This window comes from Geotrypetes seraphini, chromosome 17, assembly GCF_902459505.1.
Source record: "Geotrypetes seraphini chromosome 17, aGeoSer1.1, whole genome shotgun sequence".
Classification (NCBI taxonomy): Eukaryota; Metazoa; Chordata; class Amphibia; order Gymnophiona; family Dermophiidae; genus Geotrypetes; species Geotrypetes seraphini.
Window position 1 is genome coordinate 33,378,004 of NC_047100.1, and position 23,607 is coordinate 33,401,610.

The following is a 23,607-nucleotide window of genomic DNA, read 5'->3' on the forward strand; positions in this document are numbered from 1 at the left end:
ACGGTACTGTGCTTTCAGAAAACTTGGAACTTAAAAACAAAGTAACAAGTTTGGAGAGTAAATCAAGTGATTTTGAGACCAAGTTAAAAACTTTGGAAGCACAAGCTTTGATTTGGTCTAAGGATAGTGCTAGCTTGCACTTTAAACAAGGAATGATGGAAAATTCATTCAGGATATGTAATCTCTGGATTAAAATATATTATCTTCCTATGAGAGTTAAACCTCAAAATCCCAATCCTAATCAGCAGAATTTGTCTGCTGATAGCTTGGATTTAATTTCCTGAAGAGGTCGGACACTGAAGTCCAGGTTTCTACTACATTAATAGTACAGTTTGCTATTGATTATGATAGGGAATGAAACTGAAGATGTGTCTCATTCTACTCAGAGAAGGAAACAGTTGCTTATTTTGAGACCTCAGGTTGTACAGTTAGGGGCAACTTTTGTTCTAAGATACCCCTGTAAGTGTGTTTTGACATATAGAGGTAACAGATATGTTTTTTATGAACTGCAGCAGTTGTGTAAGTTTATTTTGGCTAGAGAGCAATCGTTGTCTACTACTTGAGTCTTGCTGTTATCAAGATAGCTCAGTAAAGTAATGTTCAAGGGCAGTCAGGCCTCCTCTTTAGTTTCCTGATATTTATTTTCCTGTAGTTAAATTTCAGTTTATTTGTAGCTTCGTCCTAGATATATGAGGACTAATTATACTCTGTAATAAGGATATATCTTGTATGTAATTTGGAATTTTTCTGTTTCAGTTTACACTGTATTTTTTCTCTTTTTGACCTGTAAAGATTGTCAAATGTAAAACTTATAAATAAAGAATTTAAAAAAATTAAATTGTGCATGATCTTGATGCTATTTATAGAATAGCAAGATACTCTATCCATTTAAAGTTAAGACCATATTTTCATAAGCATCACCATACTGGAATAGACTAAAGGTCTATGAATCCCAGTATCCTGTTTCTAACAGTAGCCAATCCAGGTCACAAGTATTTGGAAAGATCCCAAAAGAGTAAAACAGATTTTATGTTGCTTATTCCAGGTATAAGCAGTAGATTTTCCCAAATCCTTCTTCATAATGACTTATGGCCTTTTATTTTACCAACTTGCCCAAACTTTTAAAACCCTACTGTGCTAACTGCTTTTATCACGTTCTCTGGCAACACATTCCAGAGTTTAATTACACATTCGGTGAATAAATATTTTCTCTGAATTATATTTTTTTTTAATTTGTTTTATATTTGCTTCTTAGTAGCTTCATTTCATGCTCTCTAGTCCTTGTATTTTTGGAACCAGTAAACAAGTGATTCTCATCTACCTTTTCCATTCCACTAAGTATTTTATAGACCTCACTCATATCACCCTAGTCACTTTAGCTTTTCCTCATACTGAAGTTGTCCCATCCCTTTTACCATATTCATCGCCCTTCCCTGTACCTTTTCAAATTCCACTATATCTTTTATGAGATACAGTAACCAGAACTGCACATAATACATGTATTTGAGGTGCAGTCACACTATGGAGTGATTTAAAATGCATCTCATAATATATTTTTTTAGTTATCCATTTCTTTTCTAATAATGCCTAACATTTTATTTTATTTCTTAGTCGCACAGTTTCAAAATATTATATCTTAGCTGAAAACCTGCATATAGATTACATTACATTACATTAGTGATTTCTATTCCACCATTACCTTGCGGTTCAAGGCGGATTACATCCAAACTAAAACAAGAATTACATTTCAACTTTGAAGTAATAGATTAAACGATGAGATAAAATTTTAAGGGAGAATTATGGGTTTTAGATAATGTTTGGTAACTAGAAAAATTAGAGAGTACTAAGGGTTTATTTAAAAAATATATATCTTTATATGTCCACCATGCCACTCAGGATTGCCTCGTCTGCTCCTATGGTAAGCTTTCTCATGCCAAGTTTGTGAATCTCTGTAAGGGTAACATAGTAACATAACATAGTAGATGATGGCAGATAAAGACCCGAATGGTCATCCAGTCTGCCCAACCTGATTCAATTTAAATTTTTTTCTTCTTAGCTATTTCTGGGCAAGAATCCAAAGCTTTACCCAGTACTGTGCTTGGGTTTCAACTGCCGAAATCTCTGTTAAGACTTACTCCAGCCCATCTACACCCTCCCAGCCATTGAAGCCCTCCCCAGCCCATCCTCCACCAAACGGCCATATACAGACACAGACCGTGCAAGTCTGCCCAGTACTGGCCTTAGTTCAATATTTAATATTATTTTTTGATTCTAGATCCTCTGTGTTCATCCCACGCTTCTTTGAACTCGGTCACCGTTTTCTTCTCCAAAACCTCTCTCGGGAGCGCATTCCAGGCATCCACCACCCTCTCCTTAAAGTAGAACTTCCTAACAATGCTCTTTTGAATTTACCACCCCTCAACCTCAAACATCACTGATTTTTATATTCAGCAATTTCCTTCTGTTTATTTCTTCTGGGTTGCCATTTTCTTCTCTCTCTCTCAAAATACTACTATACAGCTCTGGCTATATTTTAAATTAGCGTTATTATATGTTACATGTATATATCAGCCAACCATTTTGGCATGCGCTGAATGGCACGAGGTTCATGCTATAAGAGACTCCATCTACGACTGACAATGCCAAGTGAAGACAAACATTGAAGCACAACTTCTTTTCTTAACAATAATGGAGACAACACAGAAAAAATGAACTGTGTTCAACAAAAGACTATAGGACAAGACTGTCAGGACATTTTTTTTAAACATAGCTGTACATCATTGTCCACTTCTTTCTTCACAGAGGCTGAAAAAAAAAAGATCTCCAGGTCCAATCCAGCCTGAAAATTAAACTTGTAATACTGTTTCTAGCCAGAAGAGATGTAAACAAAATCCTTGATTTCTTTCTTTTCTACTTTTTTTTGAAGAAAAAAAAGGAGTAAGTAGAGAATCTCACCCTAAATATAACAGTCTGGTGAAACACTTATAACCAGATTAAAGCTCATCAGGTGCATGGCTGGTTGATTATGGGCTTATACTCGAATGTTTACCCGGCTTCAGTAAGCCAAGTATCTTGGGTTTGGTTCACACTTATGTCAGGCTCAAGGTTAAAGACTCACAACCTCTTTTTATTTCACTCTCTCTTGCTGAACCCCTGGTCCAGTGTTCTCTAGCCCTCTGGGGAAAACAAACACATTTAATATTCAGACAGTAGAGAGTAGGGCATTGAAAAAGCAAAACCATGCAATACAGTGCTTTAACATTTTGAAAATTATTAGTATTAAAAAAATAAAATCAGTGGGTTTTTTTGTTTCAAGAGATGCCAACTCGGATGTGACTAGTGCCATAAGATGTTAGTGCTCAACCTGTTTGAGGATTAAGATGCCCTTTTACTAAGCACTAATGCATGCTTACTGCAGAGTGTGCTCAGGTGTCCCATGAAAGTTTTTGCATGTGCTGCCCACACTCTAAAAAATAAAAAATAATAATTTTTAGCACTGGGGGCATGTTTGGGAGTGGAGAGTGGGCCCAGCTATACTAATTAATTATTAACTATTCTAATTAGTTAATGGGTATTGTAACGCGCTAACTGGTTAGCACAGGATTGTCAAGTGAGTCCTTACCACCTAGAAAATAGGTGTCGGTAAGTACTCACATGGTAATGGCCACATGCTAATAGAAAATTAATGTGGAACCATTATTGCAGACATAGGAAATTTGGCCATTTACCGACAGTGATAAAAGTGGTCTTAATGTGCAGGAAAGACCGGGGCTGAAGATAGCGCAAGCCACTTTTTAGCATTGCTTAGTAAAAGGGCCCCTTAGCATATTAATTGCTGCATGACATGACATACCAAATAGCTAAGGTCCGTTATCGGAATGGTCTTCTGCTACTGCAGCTAGTTGCCAATTTTTTGGGATAATTCTGTACGTTTACATATATGTATTTGAGACTATATAGCCCCAGATATTCAGCCACAGTGGTCACTAGTATTGAATATCTGGGTATAAATTGACTCCTGGAACTTATCTAGATAGTGGCAATATTCAGACTATATCCAGATACCTGCCTAAAGTCAGAACAACCTTGATCTGGATATTTAGCGGTTAGCAAACTGAATATCATCACTAACTAGGTAACTCTTAGCTCTACCTTAGCTTTGCTACTGGAGCACCCTGGCACTATTTGGAAAGTATAAACAAAACTGAGAAAAAGCCAGTTAGTTAAAATAAGGTATTTGAACTGTGATTTGAAAAGAATAGAAGAAAAAAAGACCTCAGACACGTGGACACAATATTACTTACTGTCTTGCTTGGGATCTATTATCAAAAACCTCTTCATGTATGTCTGTGTGGCCATTTCCTAAGAGTGCCACCATACAAACATCCATGTCCCTTGTTCTCTACCCCTCCCTGGTTAAAGATTTTGGACATTTCAGTGTGTAAAGTGGATGTTCATGCTACAAATTTCTAGCACATGGGAGGTTCATCTCATATATTTTCAAACTGGATACTGTTCAAAAATACATGTGAGATTGGTGTTCGTTTGGGACATCGTTTTGTAAATGCCCCCTCCACATATGTGTTGTAATTCCTAGAAATGATAAGTTGTTCTTATTGTAATTCATACTGAACTATCTGTGACCAGATATGGAATATACGAAACTGTATTGACTTGGATTGTATTAATTACTTTACTGGAAAACTGACTTTTATAAATGTAGGGTGACTGTTTACCATTTTTCAAGTGATTTACGTGTTCAGTAAAAAGTTATTTATAGGGTGAATTCTGCTTCCACTGAAGTAGTCCCACTAGGTTAGGGGTGAGTAACCACAGTTCTTGAGGGCTACCACACAGCTGAGATTTCAAGATTTCCACAAGAATATGCATGAGATTGATTTGCATGTACTGCTTCTACTGTATGCAAATCAATCTCATGATAATAATAATCCAAAACTTGTGGAGGAGCATAATAAAAAAAAAAAACGTCAAAGTCACCTTTTGGCCTAGGTCCTAAATGTTGAAAGTAGAAGCAGGGAAAATGTCCATTCTCAAAACAAATGTCCAAAATGAAGTTTGTTTTGAGAATGGCCTGCCTCTACGTTCAGCTGTTCAAACACCCAGACCACCACTATTGTCTACACTTACAACATATAATCAACCCAAAAAAGCCTAAGTCCCAAACGCCCAACACAAGAGCTTTTAGGCGTAGGAGGGGGCCAGTCCTTCTCCTAAAAGCTGGATTCTGTAATCGGTGTCTGTCCAAAAGAACACCGGTTACAGAATCCACCCCCCCCCCCAGCAACGATCACGGCAGGAGAGATGCTTCATCTCCCCTGCCGTGATAACGATCCCCCGAAGTGCTGAGGTGAGGATCATGACAGGAGAGATGAGGCATCTTTCCTGCCGCAATGCTCACCCTGAAGTGCCTCCAACCGCGGCACTTTGGATTGCTATTGCTGCAGGAGAGATAGCAAATCTCTCCTGCTGCGATCTACCTCCCCCTACCAAAGCGATCCGGGCAGGAGGGATCCCATGCCCTCCTGCCCCAGCGACCCCCCCCCACCGATCGGATTGGGCAGGAGGGAGCCCAACCCTTCCTGCCCCGGCGACCCCCATAGCCCCAACCCCCACTAAGATACGGGCAGGAGGGATCCCAGGCCCTCCTTCCCACAACGAACCCCCCAACGACCGCATCCCCCAGCCAAACAGGCTGATATCCATTGTCAGTGAGAACCAACAATTGGAATCAAAATGAAGTGGAATTCCTTTTGCTAGAAACTATGGGTGGAGCCATCAGCTCATGCTGCTGTGGACAGCCTCCATCCAGGATAATAATAATAATTTATTTTCTTGTATACTGCCCTGCCAGTAGTTCTGGGTGGTTCACAACAAGAGAAACTGAGACATTTCAGTGAAGAAATACAATTCAATAAACATGTTCCTAATTTAAATACAACATCAATAAAAAAAATACAATTCAGTTAAAATGCAAATACCTAATTAAAATAGAGTTGCCTGTAGGGAGTCTCTCTGGGGAGGCCATCCTGAAGTGATCATAAGAACCTAAGAACACAAGTGGATGCATATACGTTCTTGCTCACTGCACTACTTCCATGCAGCCTCCATCAAGCCCAGAACTGGTAAGTAGTGCCACGCTGTAGGCGCTGGCTATGACTATAGGTTCGTTATTTGCCATCAAAGCTTCTGTCTGTGTGCCTCTGGTAGAAAAGCTCAGCCTTCCACCATGTTGAAGAGAACTCCCAGGTATTCCAAACACTGAGTGGGGACCAATTGGCTCTTTCAAAAGTTTACAGTTCAGCCTAGGCTCTTCAAAGTTTGCACAAATGATACTACTGCTCTTTCTCCCTCTTCTCAAGAGGGGGTTCTGATTAACTAGTCTAGATAAGGATGAACCAGACAGCTCACCCTACGGATATGAGGTGATACCACCACCATTCACCTCGGTGAATGTCTGAGATGGCTTTGCCAGCCCAAATGGTAGTGCTGAGAATTGTTAGTGATTCTTCAACACGTGAAATCTCAGGAATGTTCTGTGTGTCAGGAAAATTGGAATGTAGAGATAAGCCTCTATCAAATCCACTGTGGCCAGAAACTCTCCCAGCTGGACTACTGCAATGACAAATATCACCATCTCCATCCAGAAAAGCCAAACTCTCAGGGCTGCATTGAAATGTTCGAGATCCAGAATGGGCCTCCAGTCATCTGAATCTTTTTTGGGCATGACAAAGTATATTGAGTATCTGCCTGAGCCTGAGTGTTCTGGAACTGGTTCTATGGCTTGAATACTCAGCAACTTGTTTAACGCTCGGACTTGGGACTGACCGATCTGGTTGGCCCACCAGAGAATCCACAAACCAGTCAAACAGAGGATAAGCAAACTCTATTTTGTAACCTTCTCTGACAATGTCCAAGACCCAAATATCTGTTGTTATGCTTTCCCAAGCCTCCAGAAAGCTTCTTGGCTGCCGTTGTGGCCCAGGAACCTGTATTTTGGATTTTCCAGCTTCCAGAACATCTCTCTCTGGAACCTTGATAAGTTCTCTGAGGCAAGCCTCCTGAGGCATACTGGTGAAAACGTTGGGATCCCTGAAAGAAGCTCCATTTCTGACTTCTAGCCTCTCAAGGTCTGCTGTCCAGTAAGAACTTGGGACAACAATCTTGCATACTGGCCATAAGATCATCCCGGCCTTTGGAAAAAAAAAAAAAAATCTGTCCCTTGAAGGAGAGCCTGCTAAGCATAGCCTTGGAGGTTGAATCTAGGGTTACCATATGGCTCCAGAAAAAGGAGGATAGATTCAGACATCTGTATTTTATTTCCATTAAGAGCAATGGAAGTAAAACCCGGATGGCTCAATTTGTCCTCCATTTTCTGGAGCCATATGGTAACCCTAGTTGAATCACCCACCCATTGTCTGGGCAGAGATGGAGTATGGAGATGGAGTATGCGGAAACTCTCACCATGACTCTAATTACATCATAAAGTAAGTCAACCATATACCTTCCATGCCCCACAAACTTGATAAACCAACTGCAGACCATTCAAAACACAGTCCTCAGGCTGATCTACTCATTTGGAAAATTTGACCATATCACTAATGCATACCTTGACTCACAATGGCTACCAATATGTGCTCGAATCCAATTCAAATTTTATTGTCTACTATACAAAGCAATAAACGGATCTGCACCCACCTACCTCAACAACCGTCTAAATTTCAACTGCACATCCAGAATAAGAAGAACCCAGAACCTATTAGCCTATCCTCCACTCCAGGGAACTCAGCGAAAGAAAATGTACGACGGCCTCCTAGCGATCCAGGCAGCGAAACTGGACCCCTTTATCTCCAACTTGTTATCAACTACAAATGACTTTAAATCATTCCGAAAAGAAATCAAAACCCTACTATTCAAAAAAACTATACAACCTCCCAACTGACCCTAACAAGTAACCAACCCTAATCTCTTCTTCCCTACTAATATTCCTCAATTCTCCCCCTTCCCCAACTTCTCCCTATTAAACTGCCTCCTCTATTAAATCTTCCCTATACAGTAATCCCCCTACATCTACAATGCAAACGTCCCCTAAATTGTAATTCCTTGCATCTATTATGTAAGCATCCCCCAATTGTAACTTCCTAGGAAATCCCAGCTATCGTATTCTATATCCCACTTAGAACTGTAAGCATCCCCTAAATTGTAACTTCCTGGAAATGTCCAGCTGTCTTATACTGTAATCCGCTTAGAACTGCAAGGTAAAGGCGGAATATAAGTCACTAATGTAATGTAATGTAGTCCATCCCTGCCAACACGAGCAGAGGTAATGGCTCAGCAGTTGTCGTGTCCAGGGTTCGCAGCCGTGAATGGCAGGTGCGTGCTATGAAAGAAGCAGCTGATGTTACCTTAACTCCTAGGGCCAGGGCCTCAAACTGCCTTCTGAGGACCGTATCCACTCTATGGTCCTGTATATCCTTCAGCACGACTCTTCCCTCACTGGGTAAGGATGTGCATTTAGTCACCTGTGCCACCAGGGAATCTACCTTTGGCATAGCAAATATTTGCTGGAACTCTTGATTCAGAAGAAATAGTCTAGTCATAGCTTTCTCCCTTTTGAGGGAGCCTTCCAGGACCTCCCTGGGCTCTGCAACCAGGAGTTTCAAGTCTAGGTGTCACGGAAAGTACATGGGCTGAGATTGGAATACTGAAATAACTAGGGCTAAGGCAGATCAATCTTGAGCTCACAAAGAGACTCAGTAATAATGTCTGGTAGGGCTGAAGACTTGAACAGCCGTCATATGGAAGGATCCTCTTTCAGGTCCGTGGACAGAACTCTGTCTGGATCCTCAACATAGGAGGCTGAATCTCCCATCAAGGAGGCCTCACTTTGAGACAGTAAGGGGATCAATACTGAACTGTTGTCCCCTGAATCCCTGTCCGACTGACAATCGGAGAGGAGCTCCTCTAGAAGAAGCTCTCTGAGGATTCTTAGAGGCACGCGCCGAGGGTCACTCTTCAGCAGACCAAAATTGAATATTTTGACCATGCGCAAATGCCTTCCAGAGCAGATTAATGAACTTTGGGGTGAAGACTATAGTAGGCTACTCTCCTTCCCCTTTAGCAGGGAGGAGACACCTCTTCTTTGGCTGTGGAGCTTTTGTGTCAGTTTGGCGCACTGTACCACTGCTCCAGGGCTCAAGGGGAAATTTTCACTCCCATAACAGGCTCAAAAGCTATGTGTCATGGCCCAGAGGCCATGTGGAAGATTAAACAAAGTTCCTCCCTCCTTGCTTCGCTTGACATGGTACATGGCACAAGGGTGCTCTTCTGCCACCCATTCTTCACAAACAAGGCATGATATAAGGGTGTTAGAGTCAGAGGACTTCATCTATGACACTTTGGAAGCAAAATGAGGAGTTTTGAAGAGTTTGAAAACTTAGGAAAAAATCTGGAAAATCCAAGATGGTTACTGCTGGTGAATTTCAGTGCTAAAGAACAGCTTAAAATCACCTCAGGACTGACGAAAACCTTCAAAAAACAGGAATTTAGGGGAGGAAGACCAAGGCCCTAGCTATAGAAACAGTTAAAAACAGCTTTTGAAGGACACTTCCCTCTGCCCCCCAATTTTTCCCCCAAGGCTGTCATAGCCTTACTTACAGATCACCCTCGATTTTTCCCAAAGGTTGTCACAGCCTTCCTCATAGATCATATAGCTGTTCTAGGAGCGACCGTCCTGCTTCCAGTCACCGAGCCACTTTGCTGGGATCTTCAGGCTGCTGGTCGAACCTCCATGGACCAACCCTCTAGATCTCTCAGGAAAAAGATGGGAGTAAACGAAATGCAGCCAGAACTCAGTGCCCTGAAGGAACGCTATTAGTGCCTAAACAGCCTGCACTCCAGCATCTGATCAAATCAAAGAGGTGAACAAACACCAGGGGAACGAAGCCTGGAATCCACTAATCTTCAGCAAGCTGGCTGAAACAGGTCCCCAAAGGATTTACCTGCTAGCTGCAGATTTAAAATCTGCTCCTCTCCACACAGGCAGAATAGACCCTTATCAAAAGGGTTCTCTGATTTCATGAAAAAGACTACGACTAGAGCGAAAACCCACAAAACTATTGCAAAATAAACAAGAAATAAACTGAGCAGATTAGAAGACATCTTTCATGTTCACCTGCAAAAAGAGAAACTGAAGGAGGCAGCAGACTTATGGGAAGAGGAGGAGGTTTCAGAAGCTGTGATTCACATCTTTCTGCAGTATGCTCATGAGAATTGATAGATTACCCTAAGGTTCAGCATATCATTCCTGTTACACTGGAATGTGCTATTAGTGATCTGTAATCTGTCATTAAAATCGCCCATTGTACCAGAAGATTGAAGGGTGACTATTATTAATACCAATTTTTAAAAAGGGTTCTGGGTGATCCAGGAAAGTACAGACAAGAAAGCCTGATGGTCAGTGTTGAGCAAAATGATAGAAACTATTATAAAAAATAAAATTACCAAACACATAGACAAACATGGTTTACTGGGACAGAGTCAACATAGATTCAGCCAAAAGAAATCTGGTCTCACCAGTTTGTTTCATTTCTTTGAAGGAGTGGATAAAGTGAGCTGGTTGATGTAATGTATGTAGATTTTTAGAAAGCTTTAGACAATGTCCCTCATGAGAGACTCCTGAAACAATTAAAAAGCCGTGGGCATGGTTGAGTAGCCTAATGGGTAGTGTAGTGGCCTGAGAATCAGGGGAACTGGGTTGATTCCCACCTGAGCTCCTTATGAGCCTGGCCAAGCCATATAACCCTCCATTGCCTCAGGAGAAAAATAACAACAGGTTGTAACAACAGGAAGGTGGTACTGTATATCAGATCCAATTCCCTGTCTCTTTCCTTTCATGGGAGAGGAGACAATGTTCAGTTGTGGATTAGGAACTGATTAAAAGATGGAAAACAGAGGGTAGGGTTAAATGGCCATTTCTCTCAATGGAAGAAAGTCCCTAGAGATCTGTATTGGGACCAGAGCGTTCCAGTTTTCTACCACCCCAAAGGTTGTAAATGCTAACATGTCCATTATATTCTATGGGCACATTAGCATTTAGCACATGCTAAATCGGTTACCGTGCCTTAGTAAAAGGACCCCTTTATAAATTATCTGGAAATGATGAATGAGGTGATATCACCCCAAACTGTTCAAAATTGTAAAATCACAGGTGGGCCGTGAGACCTTCAGACTACACATCCAAATAGCAGTTGTAATTTAATGTGGACAAATGCAAAGTGATGCACATTGGGAAAAATAATGGTGCTAGGTTCCATATTAGGAGTCATCACCCAAGAAAAAGATCTAGATTTCATTGTGGACGATACATTGAAATCTTCGGCAGCCAAAAACACAAACAGAATGCTAGAAATTATTATGAAAGGGATAGAAAATAATACAAAGAATATTATAATGTCTCTATATTGCTCCTTGTATGCAATTCTGGTCACCATATCTTAAAAAAGATGTAGCAGAATTAGAAAAGGTTCAAAGAAAGATGAGCAAAATAATTAAGAGGATGGAACTCCTCTCATATAAGGGAATTCTTAAGAGGTCAGGGCTTTTCAGCTTGGAGAAGAGACAGATAAGGGATATGATAGAAGGTCTACAAAATCCTGAATGGAATATAATGAGTATACCTGAATCAATTATTTATTCTTAAAAAAAACCCTCAAACCGGGTCTTTTGCCTCGGGCTCTGCGTGCTGTCCCAGCTTTGGTGCATAGTGCGGAGCTTCGAGAGTGCCACTTCCGGACCTTGATGAGAGCGTATGCCTCCCAGAGCCAGGCCTATCATATGGGTTGCGTTGATACCCCCTACTGTCTCACCTGTCATGTGGAGGTGAACTCTTACTATCATGGTCTTTGGGGTTGTGAAAGTATTCAGAGTTTTTGGGGGGCCTTGGCTTCCTTTCTTCAGGGGCTGTTACGGGTTTCTGTTACTGTTTCTGCATATCATATGTTGTTCGCACATTTTTCTGTGTATACTTCTGCTGAGAAATAGTTTTTGAGCAAATGTTATATTTTGGGGAAGAAGTGTATACTGAACTTCTGGTTGGCGGATGTTCCTCCCTCCTTCTGGTATTGGAGGAATAAATTACATAGCCTTCTCAGCTGGGAGGCCACCCTGGCTTCTTCCTCACGGCGAAGGAGCAGAGACTTTGTTCATATTTGGACTCCTTATTTGGACAGTTTGTCTCCTAGGGTGCGTAGTAGTATCTTGAATAGACTGCAGTTGTATTCCGGTCCGCCTGTCTGATCTGGGGGAGGGGGCGGGGTGGGGGGGTATGGGGAGGGGTCTGCTTTGGGGGGGGGGGTTGGGGGTCAGGGGTTCTTTGTAACCTGAGAGGACATCAGAGTCCAGTCCTCTTGGGAGGTGGGGAGCCCTGTTTTCTTTTGTTGGGGGGGGGGGACTATTACCAATGCTTTTGTCTGCTGTTTGTATTTGATATGGCTTGTTGTTTAATAAAAAACAGATTGCACTTAAAAAAAAACCTCAAACCCACCCACCCCCCAAGGACTAGAGGACACTATTGATTTACATGGCAATACTTTAAAAACAAATAGGATAAGATATATTGTTTTTCACTCAATAAAGAATTAAGCTCTTGAACTTGTTGCCAGAGAATATAGTAATAGCAGTTAGTATATCTGAGTTTAAAACAGGTTTGGAGGAAAAGTCCATAATCTGATATTAACATAGACATGGGGAAAGCCACTACTTATCCCTGAGGTCAATAGCATGGAATCTAAGGGCCTGTATTACAAAGCTGCGCTAGCGGCTGCAGCGCGGTAACAGCCCCGAAGCCCATTGAGATTTAAAGGGCTTCGGGGCTGTTGCCGCATGGCAGCTGTTAGCGCAGCTTTGTAAAACAGGCCCTAAAATTCCATCAGGCACTTGTAAATTGGATTGGCCACTGTTGAAAACAGAATGCTGGGCTAGTTGAGCCATTATGCTGGCCCAGCATGGCTATTATGTTTTATTTTGTTTACAAAATGTCACCTATCATTGTGCAATATACAAGCTTCTTCCTTATTCCATGTAATTCTATAGAAATGTACAAAATGGATCTGTAAAATTATTAGTGAATTTATTTCCCTAGTATTTAAAAATTTACAGGGCAGTAGCCAGGATACTGCTAAATGGAAATGCTGTAGAATGATCATCTATCTGCCTTTTGCAAGATGGGACGGAGAAGTGAGAAAACCAGAACATTTCTCTGAAAGACTGGAAAATCCTAAGAAAACCCTGTTGTGGCTCCTGCTTTGATTGGAATAATGGGTTTGATGATAAGAGTACAGGATAGAGGAGGTTTCATTTAGCCTCGTTTCAAAAACAGCTCCCCCACAACCCAGAAGTGAAACTTGTGATGCTTTGGTGCAAATTTCAATGCTTGCTAATGAAGGGACACTAATTCTCGCTGGTATGGTGACAGAGAGCATGGATGCACTTACCATCTCATATAGAAGACAGTTGATGCATGTACACTATCTGCATCATTGACAGAACACAGTGATGCCATGTACTGACTGCAAGGTTCAATTCAGTCCATGTATATTTCAAGTCTATCTCCCTGTATATGGACCCCTAAGATTCTTATAGGCTTGTATTGTTTGATCTGCTTCAATAGACTGCCCAAAGCTATAAATGAGTCTAAAATATATAGCTTACTTAATAAACTCGTGGTGCTAACTTAATGCATTTTTCTGAACGTCAGTGTTTCTGTGAATTTTAATTGATTACTCTCTTTCATTCTCCTTTTTCTAAAGTCATTCAAAATCTTGTTTAACTATAGTCAAGTCCGCTTAAGTGCAAGCCCTTCGGACCAGATCGTCACGTGCGCTTAAATGGAGTGTACGCTTAATCGGAGTACCACTTTTTAGTCATGAAAAATCACAGTACGCTGTAGTCAAATGCAATAAAACTTTTATTCAACAAAAACACACTGAATACAATGTGATACGGTTCAGTTATAAAAACAGCACTGTTCCGTCTAATGCATTGTTTTCTTCTCGGACGCACTGAAGTCCCTACACACACTGGAGATACGACTATGGGCAGTTTTACAGCATCAGTAGTCAGGTACACAGCCTGAATCATGCAATCTGCGTGCAGAAAACAATGACTGATTTCAGTAGAATGTTGGTTTAAAAAAAGGTTTGTGTAAACCTTTTTTTAAACCAACATTCTACTGAAATCAGTCATTGTTTTCTGCACGCAGATTGCATGATTCAGGCTGTGTATCTGACTACTGATGCTGTAAAACTGCCCATAGTCGTATCTCCAGTGTGTGTAGGGACTTCAGTGCGTCCGAGAAGAAAACAATGTCTGCAGGTGGTTCATTAGTCGTGATGACAGCAGCAGTATCTCCGTCCTCATCAGACTCTTGGTTGTCTGCAATGTCCTTTGACTGTACAGATATCGGAATTAGTGCTGTCAGATGATGTGGGCACATCGTCGTCAACGGCGACATACAGCTCAAATTCTTGTGATGAGAGTCCAACTGGGAGTTCAGTGGACGAAGTGTCAGCTTCAGTTGTCTCATCAGATGCGTGAATGAAGCTCGTCCGTCAATAGCAATTTGAAATCGATGATGAGACTCGACTCCATGCCTCCCGTACCATATGAAGAGAATCGAGCACCGTCATTTTTCTTGCGAGCTCAAGCAGCTCGGGGGCTGGATTTCATACTTGCATCAATCACATATCTTAGGACGAGTGACCTGTAATGATATTTGAAGCTTGCAATTATCCCTTGGTCCATTAGCTGGATCAAAGAGGTTGTGTTTGGCGGCAGAAACACGAGTTTGATGTTGGCTAGTCTTACATCATTGCTGTGTGCTGTGCAGTTAGCATTACAATGTGCCTCCTACGCCTTCTCATCAGATTGTCAAGCTTCTGCAACCATTCAATCCACAATGTTGCTGTCATCCATGCATTTTTGTTGATTTCATATTCAACAGGCAGGTGTTTAATGTTTTTGAAGCACCGAGGATTTTGATTCTTCCCAATCGCCAGTGGCCCGAGCTTTTCACTAACGTCTCTATTGCAACAGAGTAGCAATGTCAATCATTCCTTTGGCACCTTGAAGCCAACAGTTTTGCTGCATTTTAAAGCCAATGTTCCATCAGGGATGGCACACCAGTACAGGCCCGTCTCATTGGTGTTGAAAACATCACATGGTTCATATCTGCCATGCTGCTTGTTAAATTTTACGCCGTTACGAACTTTCCACCTCTCTAATTATCTGTTTGCTGTTTTGACGTCTTCTACGCCCAGTTCTTCAGATAACTGTGCCACTTTCTCCATTAGCAGAGGTCCACTGATTGGCATTTGTCGACTTCTAGCTTCAGCAAACCATCGCAACAACACCTGTTCAATGTCTCCAGCCCAATTCTTTTCCATTTTCTGATAGGATTGCTGTTGTTTTGCCAGTCTTTCAATATGGCTTGCTTTTTTTGTAAATCCAAGAAATCTGGCTAGGATGAATGCTGTAATGTTTTGTAATAGAGACCTCACTCTCTCTTTGGTCAAGTCTCTTTAAGACATCGACACGTTCAGCCACAGACAATGATTTTTGTCCACGCAACGCCATGGTGCAGTTCCAAAAAATTTGAACACCTGGCTAGGCCTAGACTACTGTTCTGAAACATGTGGCTCATCCATGTCAGAATGTGATTGCTTTTAACTAGAGTGAACGTAACGTGAAAGAATAGTGGGACCTATGACAGTACGCATATGCAGATTTTGTGCTTATCAGAATTACAAATATCTGGAGTTTATGTCCATTGACTTTAATGTAAAAAAAACCTGGGACCGTGGTGGTCGGGTGCGGATAACCTAAGCGTGCGCTTAACCGACGTGCACTTATGTGGAGTTGACTGTAATATTGTACATTTCTTTTCCAATAGGGACATTATGGCTGGGGATGGTGCTGACATCCCACTGCTCAGGGCCTGCCATGGAAACTGTCATCCTTGAGTGGTGGCCCCTATAATCATTCCCAACCTGGTGCTTGTGTGCAAGGGACCTACCACACCATAATATAGGAATATTAAATTTTATATATGAATAATTGCAATAAAGTTGAATGTAGGTAGATGCTTTCATATAAACAGGAGCTCAGGGTGCTTTTCTTAAACTACCCATGCAGTTACCTCTTGTATAAATGATGTGGCAAAACATACTAGATTCAATCTAAAAGGAGAGTGGGGCAATCTAGCAATATAGTTATTCTCTTATTACTGTGGGCAGTAATAAGGTGATCCACCCCGGGGCAGTAATAAGATGGTCCACCCCGGGTGCTGTCTTGGTGAGGGCGCAGGCACCCATCCTTCTCTCCGCCCATTCCTTCCCCACTGCCACACGTGCATGCCGCTTCTCTTCCCCCATACCTCTGTAATGTTCCTGGCATGAGCAGCAACCCCAGACCTGCTGTCATGTCAGTGTAGGCTCTTCCTCTGATGTCACTTCCTGATCCCACACCTAGGAAGTGACATCAGAGGAAGAGCCAATGCTGATGCGACAGCAGCTTGGGGGTGGGATACAGTGAATGAAAAAGAAATAAAATAACGCCTAAAATCCTGCAAAGTGAGGAAGCAAAATATGAATTTATGGCCCAAGATATCTCTGGATTGAATTATTCAGTTCTAATACCACTAAAACCATGTATTATCCTTCAAACCTCAATGAAACAATATATCTGTCTAATTATAACATAACATAATAACAAATCTCTAGACCGCATAACCCTAAGTTCAATGCGGTTAACAAAAGATTATGCTATGAGAAAATACAAAGATAATGTAATACACAGAGATTTAGTTAGCCAAAAATTTAGAGAAAAGATAAGTCTTGAGAAGTTTTCTATAATGTAGTGGTAGTGGTTTTTGTGATCACAAGTAATAGACTTTTCTAAGTGTCAAATTACTTTCAGTACTCTAATTCTGGGTACAATATAAAAATTTTGGGTTAGTATCTCAACTACTAAAACTGATGGAATTCTTTGATTCACAGGATCTTTTAAAAACACCATAAAATACAATTTCTCCACCATATTTTACTAAAGGGAGAAATTATAAATGTCCTAGATATGATGAGACTATTTCATGACAGTCTATATCTCCACAACAAAAATATTCAGTGGAAAAGTGACTGTTTTTGATAGGTATCCTATAATACTGAGCCAAGTAAAGACCTGTAAAGAAAAGTACAGCATGGAATACTTAAAAACTAAAAAAAAAAAACCCCTATAAAGTTCAGTAGCTGAATATATGTATATAAATGAGCTTTGATAAGTGCAGAGTACTCCAGCCTTTAGTGGTGGTGAATTGGCATCTCTGTAGATCTGATGCATTAAGAATACACACTCACGCCCAGCTGCAGCAGCTGATGTGCTGGTAGGAGAGGAAAGAGCATTGGATAACGATACGTGACTAGGGCTAGAAATATTGGTTACATCCTGGTTCTGGCTTGTGATGGAGGACTGTCTCCTCAGAGGTCCCTGAAAGGAAGTGCCACTCTTGAATGTATTGACTACTTCAATCTGCAACGGAGGAAAGAATGAGACAAGTTGCTTAGGGAAATGAATACAATAATGATGCAACTGACAGGAACAATTAAAAAAAACCAAACAAACACAACAGAAGGGGCTGTTTGCAAAATTAAATAAAATAAAGGCTATGACAATTGACATCTACCATGCATGCACTTCTTCGAGTGGGCAACTTCAAAAAGACAATAGGCACACAGATACTAACAAACCTGAATAGTTATTAAAAATAAGTTGTTGGGATAAATGATTGAGAAGGGTGGGCTGTTTTGATCACACTGGTTGTGTGCCACTGTTTATTTTTTCTTGCATAAATGTAATGGTGATAATGTAGACAAATTGCAATACTTCTTAACTTTTGGAAGCATATACATAATTTGCACCAGCAAGCAGCATGAACAAAGCAGTCTGTAGTCAGATATTCAAGGAAATGTGTGACTTTTTAATGGTGAACACAGCAGGAACAATTTGACATCATATGCTATGGTTCAGAGACTTCTGCTTTTTGCTGGCAAAGCGCCTGTGGCAAACTGCCACTACGCAATGGATAGAATTCACGGTAAAAAGCTATTATTCTAAAATACATTGATATTGTAGAGTATAATTATATTCTTTTGTGCTTCCTATGATGAAATTGCTGTAGGTGCTGCCAAACAGAATATTATCTACAGTGTTTTACTTACCTGAACATAAGGGTTTGATTTCTCCAGGTAAGCTGAAACTCAGGAGTTCAGCACACCTGGAGTCAGAAAAGAACTGTGACGACAATATTTCTCAAATTCAACAGATGAAAATATGATTTCCTACTACAAGTACAATCAGATCCCACTACCAGTCATACAGAGAGAGAAGACGGCAACAAATGCAGCATGGTTGTTGAGGAGAAAACATACAGAACAATCCTTTTACAATCAATATTTCATATACTTTTTTTCTAAGAAACAATACCAAACTGTCTATAAAGAAAAAAGAAACAGGATGCATATCCAGTAATGTCAATGAAGGTAGTCTTCAGGGCAAAAAAATAGGGAAAGAAAACTGAATTAAAGACTGCAAGTCACAAGCCTACATAACTTCAACATAACAATTCTATCCATGCATTTAACTTTCTGCAATTTTGGAGCAAAAATATGAAAAAGTATTTGTTCAAAAGCGTGGTTGAGACTTTGTCCCAGAATGCTAAGTTTAAGAATTGGACAAGAATTCTAAAGTTGGGTTTGGGTTTTTTTGTTATAGAAGATTTGCTTCCTTATAACCTGGGAAAATCTTCCTAGATTCAGAATTCTCCTCATGACTCAAGATAATAATTATAATGAAGTAAAAACCCCAATCCAGAGAGGCAGCAAATATAATATATAAAAAAAAAATCAGTCCTTTAAAAAAATAACAATAATGAAATACAAATTTGGATACTTTGGAGGGAATATTCAGTATGTCAATTCTATAAAATTGTTTTGAGAGCTCATTTTTGAAATCTGCCTTAATAATAATAATAATAGACATCAGTGTGTATGTATTTGGGGGAGAAGGGGGGAGTCACAGAAATATGTAATAGAAAAAATATTCCAATAAAGCCATGCTAGACAATTGTGACACAGAAAATCATACATACATTTTCTGGCAAATTTTATATAATCCACCTAAAATTAGGCAACTAACTTACTTGATTAATAGTCTCAATTGACACTTACCTCATAATTGACTTTAATTGGACTTAAATGAAAATTAAGCACCTAACTTGAGAAATACGATTCTATAAAAATTAGGCACATCATAGGCATGTTTGCAAATTCAGCGCTGTTAGATGCCTAATTTAGGCGCAGATATTTAGGTGAAGAAAACCCTGACATAAATTGGGTGTGCTTAAATTTAGGATGCCTAGTGATGCTTAAACCTGCTTAAGCAGTGGTAAGCATGATTCTATAGAGTGTGCCTAACTTTTAAAGAATCATGCCTAGCGCCACAGTAGTCAGCGCCAATTTTTTAGGTGCACTATATAGAATTGAGCCCTTTCGGTTTAAATAACACTGGTTCTGTGAGATTTTCTTTTCATTACCTAAAAGAATATTACAATACTGCTATAAGAGAAAAAAAAACATTGAACCTCTGTGCTTTAGTATTAGGTGTTCTGTTATGACCATTCACGTCAGCACCAGTGTTCCCTCTAAGCGGGCGGGTGTTGTGAGCAAACTTTTTTCACTGTGAGCTAAAAATATCGGGCGCCAGCAAGTTATGAGCCCAATAAATATGTTGTCAAGGCATCAGGCCAGCTTAAGTTCCAGGCCAGTTATGGAACTGAATTTAAGGTTCATGGGGACATACTCTAGTCCAGTGTTCTTCAACCTTTTTACACCCGTGGACCGGCATAAATAAAATAATTATTTTGTGGACCGGCAAACTACTAAGACCGAAATAAAAACACATTTTCACCCAGTCTCCGCAAGCTCCGTCCCCACAAACCATCTGATCCCATCTGCACAAGCCTCAGTTATGATTTTATTTGAACGTATTTTATTAAAGTATAAAAATAAACAATATTCTGTACAATTGTCATTTTATAAATATAAATATTCAGAGCAAGGACCAACAAAACCCCTGTCTCCCCTCCCCTTCACATATATCCCCTCTACTATCAAGAAAACTGAACAAGCCAAATTATTACAGAATGCTACACAGAAATATCATGCTAACAGAATACTGCAGTCAACACATGACAGGAATAGTATTAGGCTTTGCAGTCCCCAGTTATGTCTCTAGCAGGATATATATTTCAAATCTGACATATTGTAATGACAAAATAGAAATAAAATGATTTTTTTCTACCTTTTGTGGTCTCTGCTTTCATCTTCTTTCTACTCTTCCTTCCAGCGTCTGCCCGTTCCATCCACTGTCTGGCCTCTCCCCCTTCCATATGTATCTGACTTCTTTCTATGCCCCTCTCCCCTTTCCATCCAGCCTGTGCTTCCTCTCTCCTTTTTACATCATTCATTCCAGCTTCACTGCTTTCTTCATTTTTATCTCTCCTACACCAGATCTAGCATCTTTATCCCTCTCTCATTTCTCTGCTGACACCCTTTCCAGCATCAATCTCTCTCTACTTTCTCATTCCTGTCTCTCCCCTTTCCCTCCTCTAATCTCCCTGCCAGCTGTTTCCTTCCTTTCTTCCTTCTCCCTTCCCTCCTCCCCCCTATCCAACAGTAGCTCTCTTCCCATCCCTTTCCCTCTTCCCCTCCCAGCAGCATCTCTCTTTCTACCTCCCTCCAGGTGCAGTAGCAGCTCTCCCTTTATCCATCAGCTTTCCAGCCTCCAACAGTGGCTTCCTGTCCTTCCAGCAGCTCTCAGTACTTGCCTGCAGAAGTGATTTCCTTAAGGCAGCCTTGGGTCCGTTGCCGCCTCTGAGGAAAGGGGAAGTTGCCAAAGTGAATCACTGCCCTGGTAAGTATAGAGCTGCTAGGAGAGGAGACAGCCACTGTTGAAGGCTCCCTGCACATTCGTGACACCCCCCCCCCCCCAAGCCGGCAAAAACAGCTTTGCACTGCAGGCCCTGCCGCCCAAGACGAGCCGGAGGCCCCTATCCGCCGCATTCTGCACGTGGGCAGGCTTTCAGCACAGACGCTGCTGATGGCCCCAATCCACACGCTGCCCCCCACCGCGCACGCTGACCATCTCCCTTCTACTTGCAGCTTCCCCGCAGCCCTCTTCGGCGACTCGGCAGGGGCAGCGATCAAGACAGGCTGCAGACGTCGGGATCTTTCCTCTCTGAGTCCCGCCTATTTTGTTTCAACTTCCTGTTTCCGCATAGGCGAGACTCAGAGGGAATGCCCGACGTCGGCAGCCTGTCTTGATCGCCCGAGGCTGGGAGGAACAGAAGATTTCCGCGAAAACCACCAGGGCAGGAAATTTAACAACGTCCATCTTGCCGGCCCTGCGCGGACCGGCAGGAATTTTCTGCGGACCGGCGGTTGAAGAACTGTGCTCTACACTGTGTGCGCTGTGACGAGGAACTTGTGCGCTGCGTTGTAATATTTTGTGCGCCAGCGCATGCCAGCGCAGCTTAGAGGGAACACTGGTTCAGCACCTCATGAGATCTTTCTCATTAAAGGAACAATATCCCAATATTGGCTTGGCTTAGCCCAAAGTTAGCTTGGCCCAAAGTTAGATCAGCTACCTCCATTCATTCCACTGCCTTCTGGACCTTCACTGCAGATTGAATTCTCAAGCAAAGTTTTGAGCGTCATTATAGACTCAACACTTTCATTTATTATCATCTTAACTCTAATCAAAAAATGCTTTTTAGCCTCCATATGTTGAGGAAAGTGAGATCCTATTTCCACCAACAACATTTTGCTGTCCTTATTCAATCGATCATTCTTTCAAGGCTGAACTTCTGCAACTCGGTCTATTTAAGTCTGACCAAGAAAAGTCTTCAAAGACTTCAGCAGATCCAGAATACTGCAGCTAGGCCGATCTTTGCAAAGAGCAAATTTGAACATGTTTTGCCGCTCTTGCTACTACTCCGCTGGCTCCCAGTAATTTCCAGGGTCTACTTTAAATGTGCCTGCCTAACTTTCAAGATCTTCTAATTTGTAATCCGCTTAGAACCGCAAGGCAAAAGCAGAATAGAAATCACTAATGTAATGTAATCCTGCATGGCATTCTTCCCTTTAAATCCTCTATCTTGGAATGCTGCGAGACCTGACATCAGCAGATTTATCCAAAAGCTCAAATTATCTTTCCCCTCACTAAAAGACGTTACCTACATTGGAAAATTAGGGAAAACTCTTCACTTCAAAACTATAGAGCATTGGAATAATTTCCCTGCCCAGCTGCGCAACCTGGGCTCTTTCCAACTATTTCGAAGACATCTGATAACTTGGCTATTATCAAAAATGTAAATTTCCGCTTCCCCCCTACCACCAACTCCCACTGTACTTCCCTTTTAATTTTTGTAAACCATGTCGAGCTCTATATTTATAGAGAAGATGTGGTATATAAGCTTAAGGTTTAGTTTGATTTAATATGAGCTGCAAGCAACAGCTGTCATTGCACTCTCAGCAATGCATGGTCCCGATAGCAAAGGATGGAAGTTTCATAAAAGGAGGAAAAAATAAATTATTACCGCATTCCCAAGAGATACTGCACCTGTGAATAAAACCATGTCAGATTATTTATTTAATTTCCTTATTGCAGTTAGGAGACATACCAAGGCTGATCATGTGACTAAAAAAATCAGAAAACTATACAGTAATGTACTACTATTCATAACCTTTGTCACTGACCGACATTTATCAGGCAGCTGAAAAACAATGTTGTTAGTGTCTCATGCTGTTGGATTATTGGATATATAATACTCCCATCTATTTGCAGAGAAGAGTGTGGTTTTATAGGAACGTGACATCTAAGAACTGGATAGGCAGAATATGTCATAATTATAAAATATGTTTTGCAAAGCCAACCCAGGATAGGTGACCCCATTTTGAAAGTAAAGGTTAATGAGATTAACAATGACCATATAAAATATTCCAATTATCTTTTATACACCCTGTAACTCAACTAAGATCTTTAGAACTGATACAAATTTTCCAATCCTAGGTGACAAATATGCAGGAAAAAAGTTAAATAGAAATGGATCATCCTACTTTCTAAAAGAAAATATGTTAGTGGGAAAACTTTTACAAAAGTTTAAACTGAGTTTTGAAAATGCATTCTATTCCCATTATTTATCCGTCTCGGGCTGATGTACTTAGGGGTCCTTTTACTGAGGCACGCTAACCAATTTAGCGCTTGCTATTGATTAGTGCACACTAAATGCTAACACGTCCATAGAATATAATGGGTGCGTTAGAATTTAACATGTGCTAAATAGATTAGGGCATGCTAAATCGGCTAGCGCGCCTTAGTAATCTATGATTCGATAGCAGAAATGCGCGGTTTTTAACGCTGGCCAAGGTGGTATCAGCTCCGATGCTCATAGGAATTCTATGAGTGTCTGAGCTGTTA

At 40.9% G+C, this 23,607-nt stretch overlaps 1 protein-coding gene across 2 annotated transcripts in view; it reads right to left on the reverse strand.

Annotated features, from left to right (window-relative positions):
* The window catches only part of ATP2B2 (ATPase plasma membrane Ca2+ transporting 2), a 691,115-nt gene that overhangs the window by 9,703 nt on the left and 657,805 nt on the right, over nucleotides 1-23,607 (reverse strand). Inside the window, exon 26 of one of the 2 annotated variants that reach the window (XM_033926077.1) lies at nucleotides 17,515-17,601. The exons of the other annotated variant lie outside the window; for it this stretch is intronic. Coding sequence (XP_033781968.1) covers nucleotides 17,515-17,601 — 87 coding nt within the window. The remainder of the gene's footprint in view (nucleotides 1-17,514; nucleotides 17,602-23,607) is intronic. 2 annotated transcript variants of the gene reach the window in all.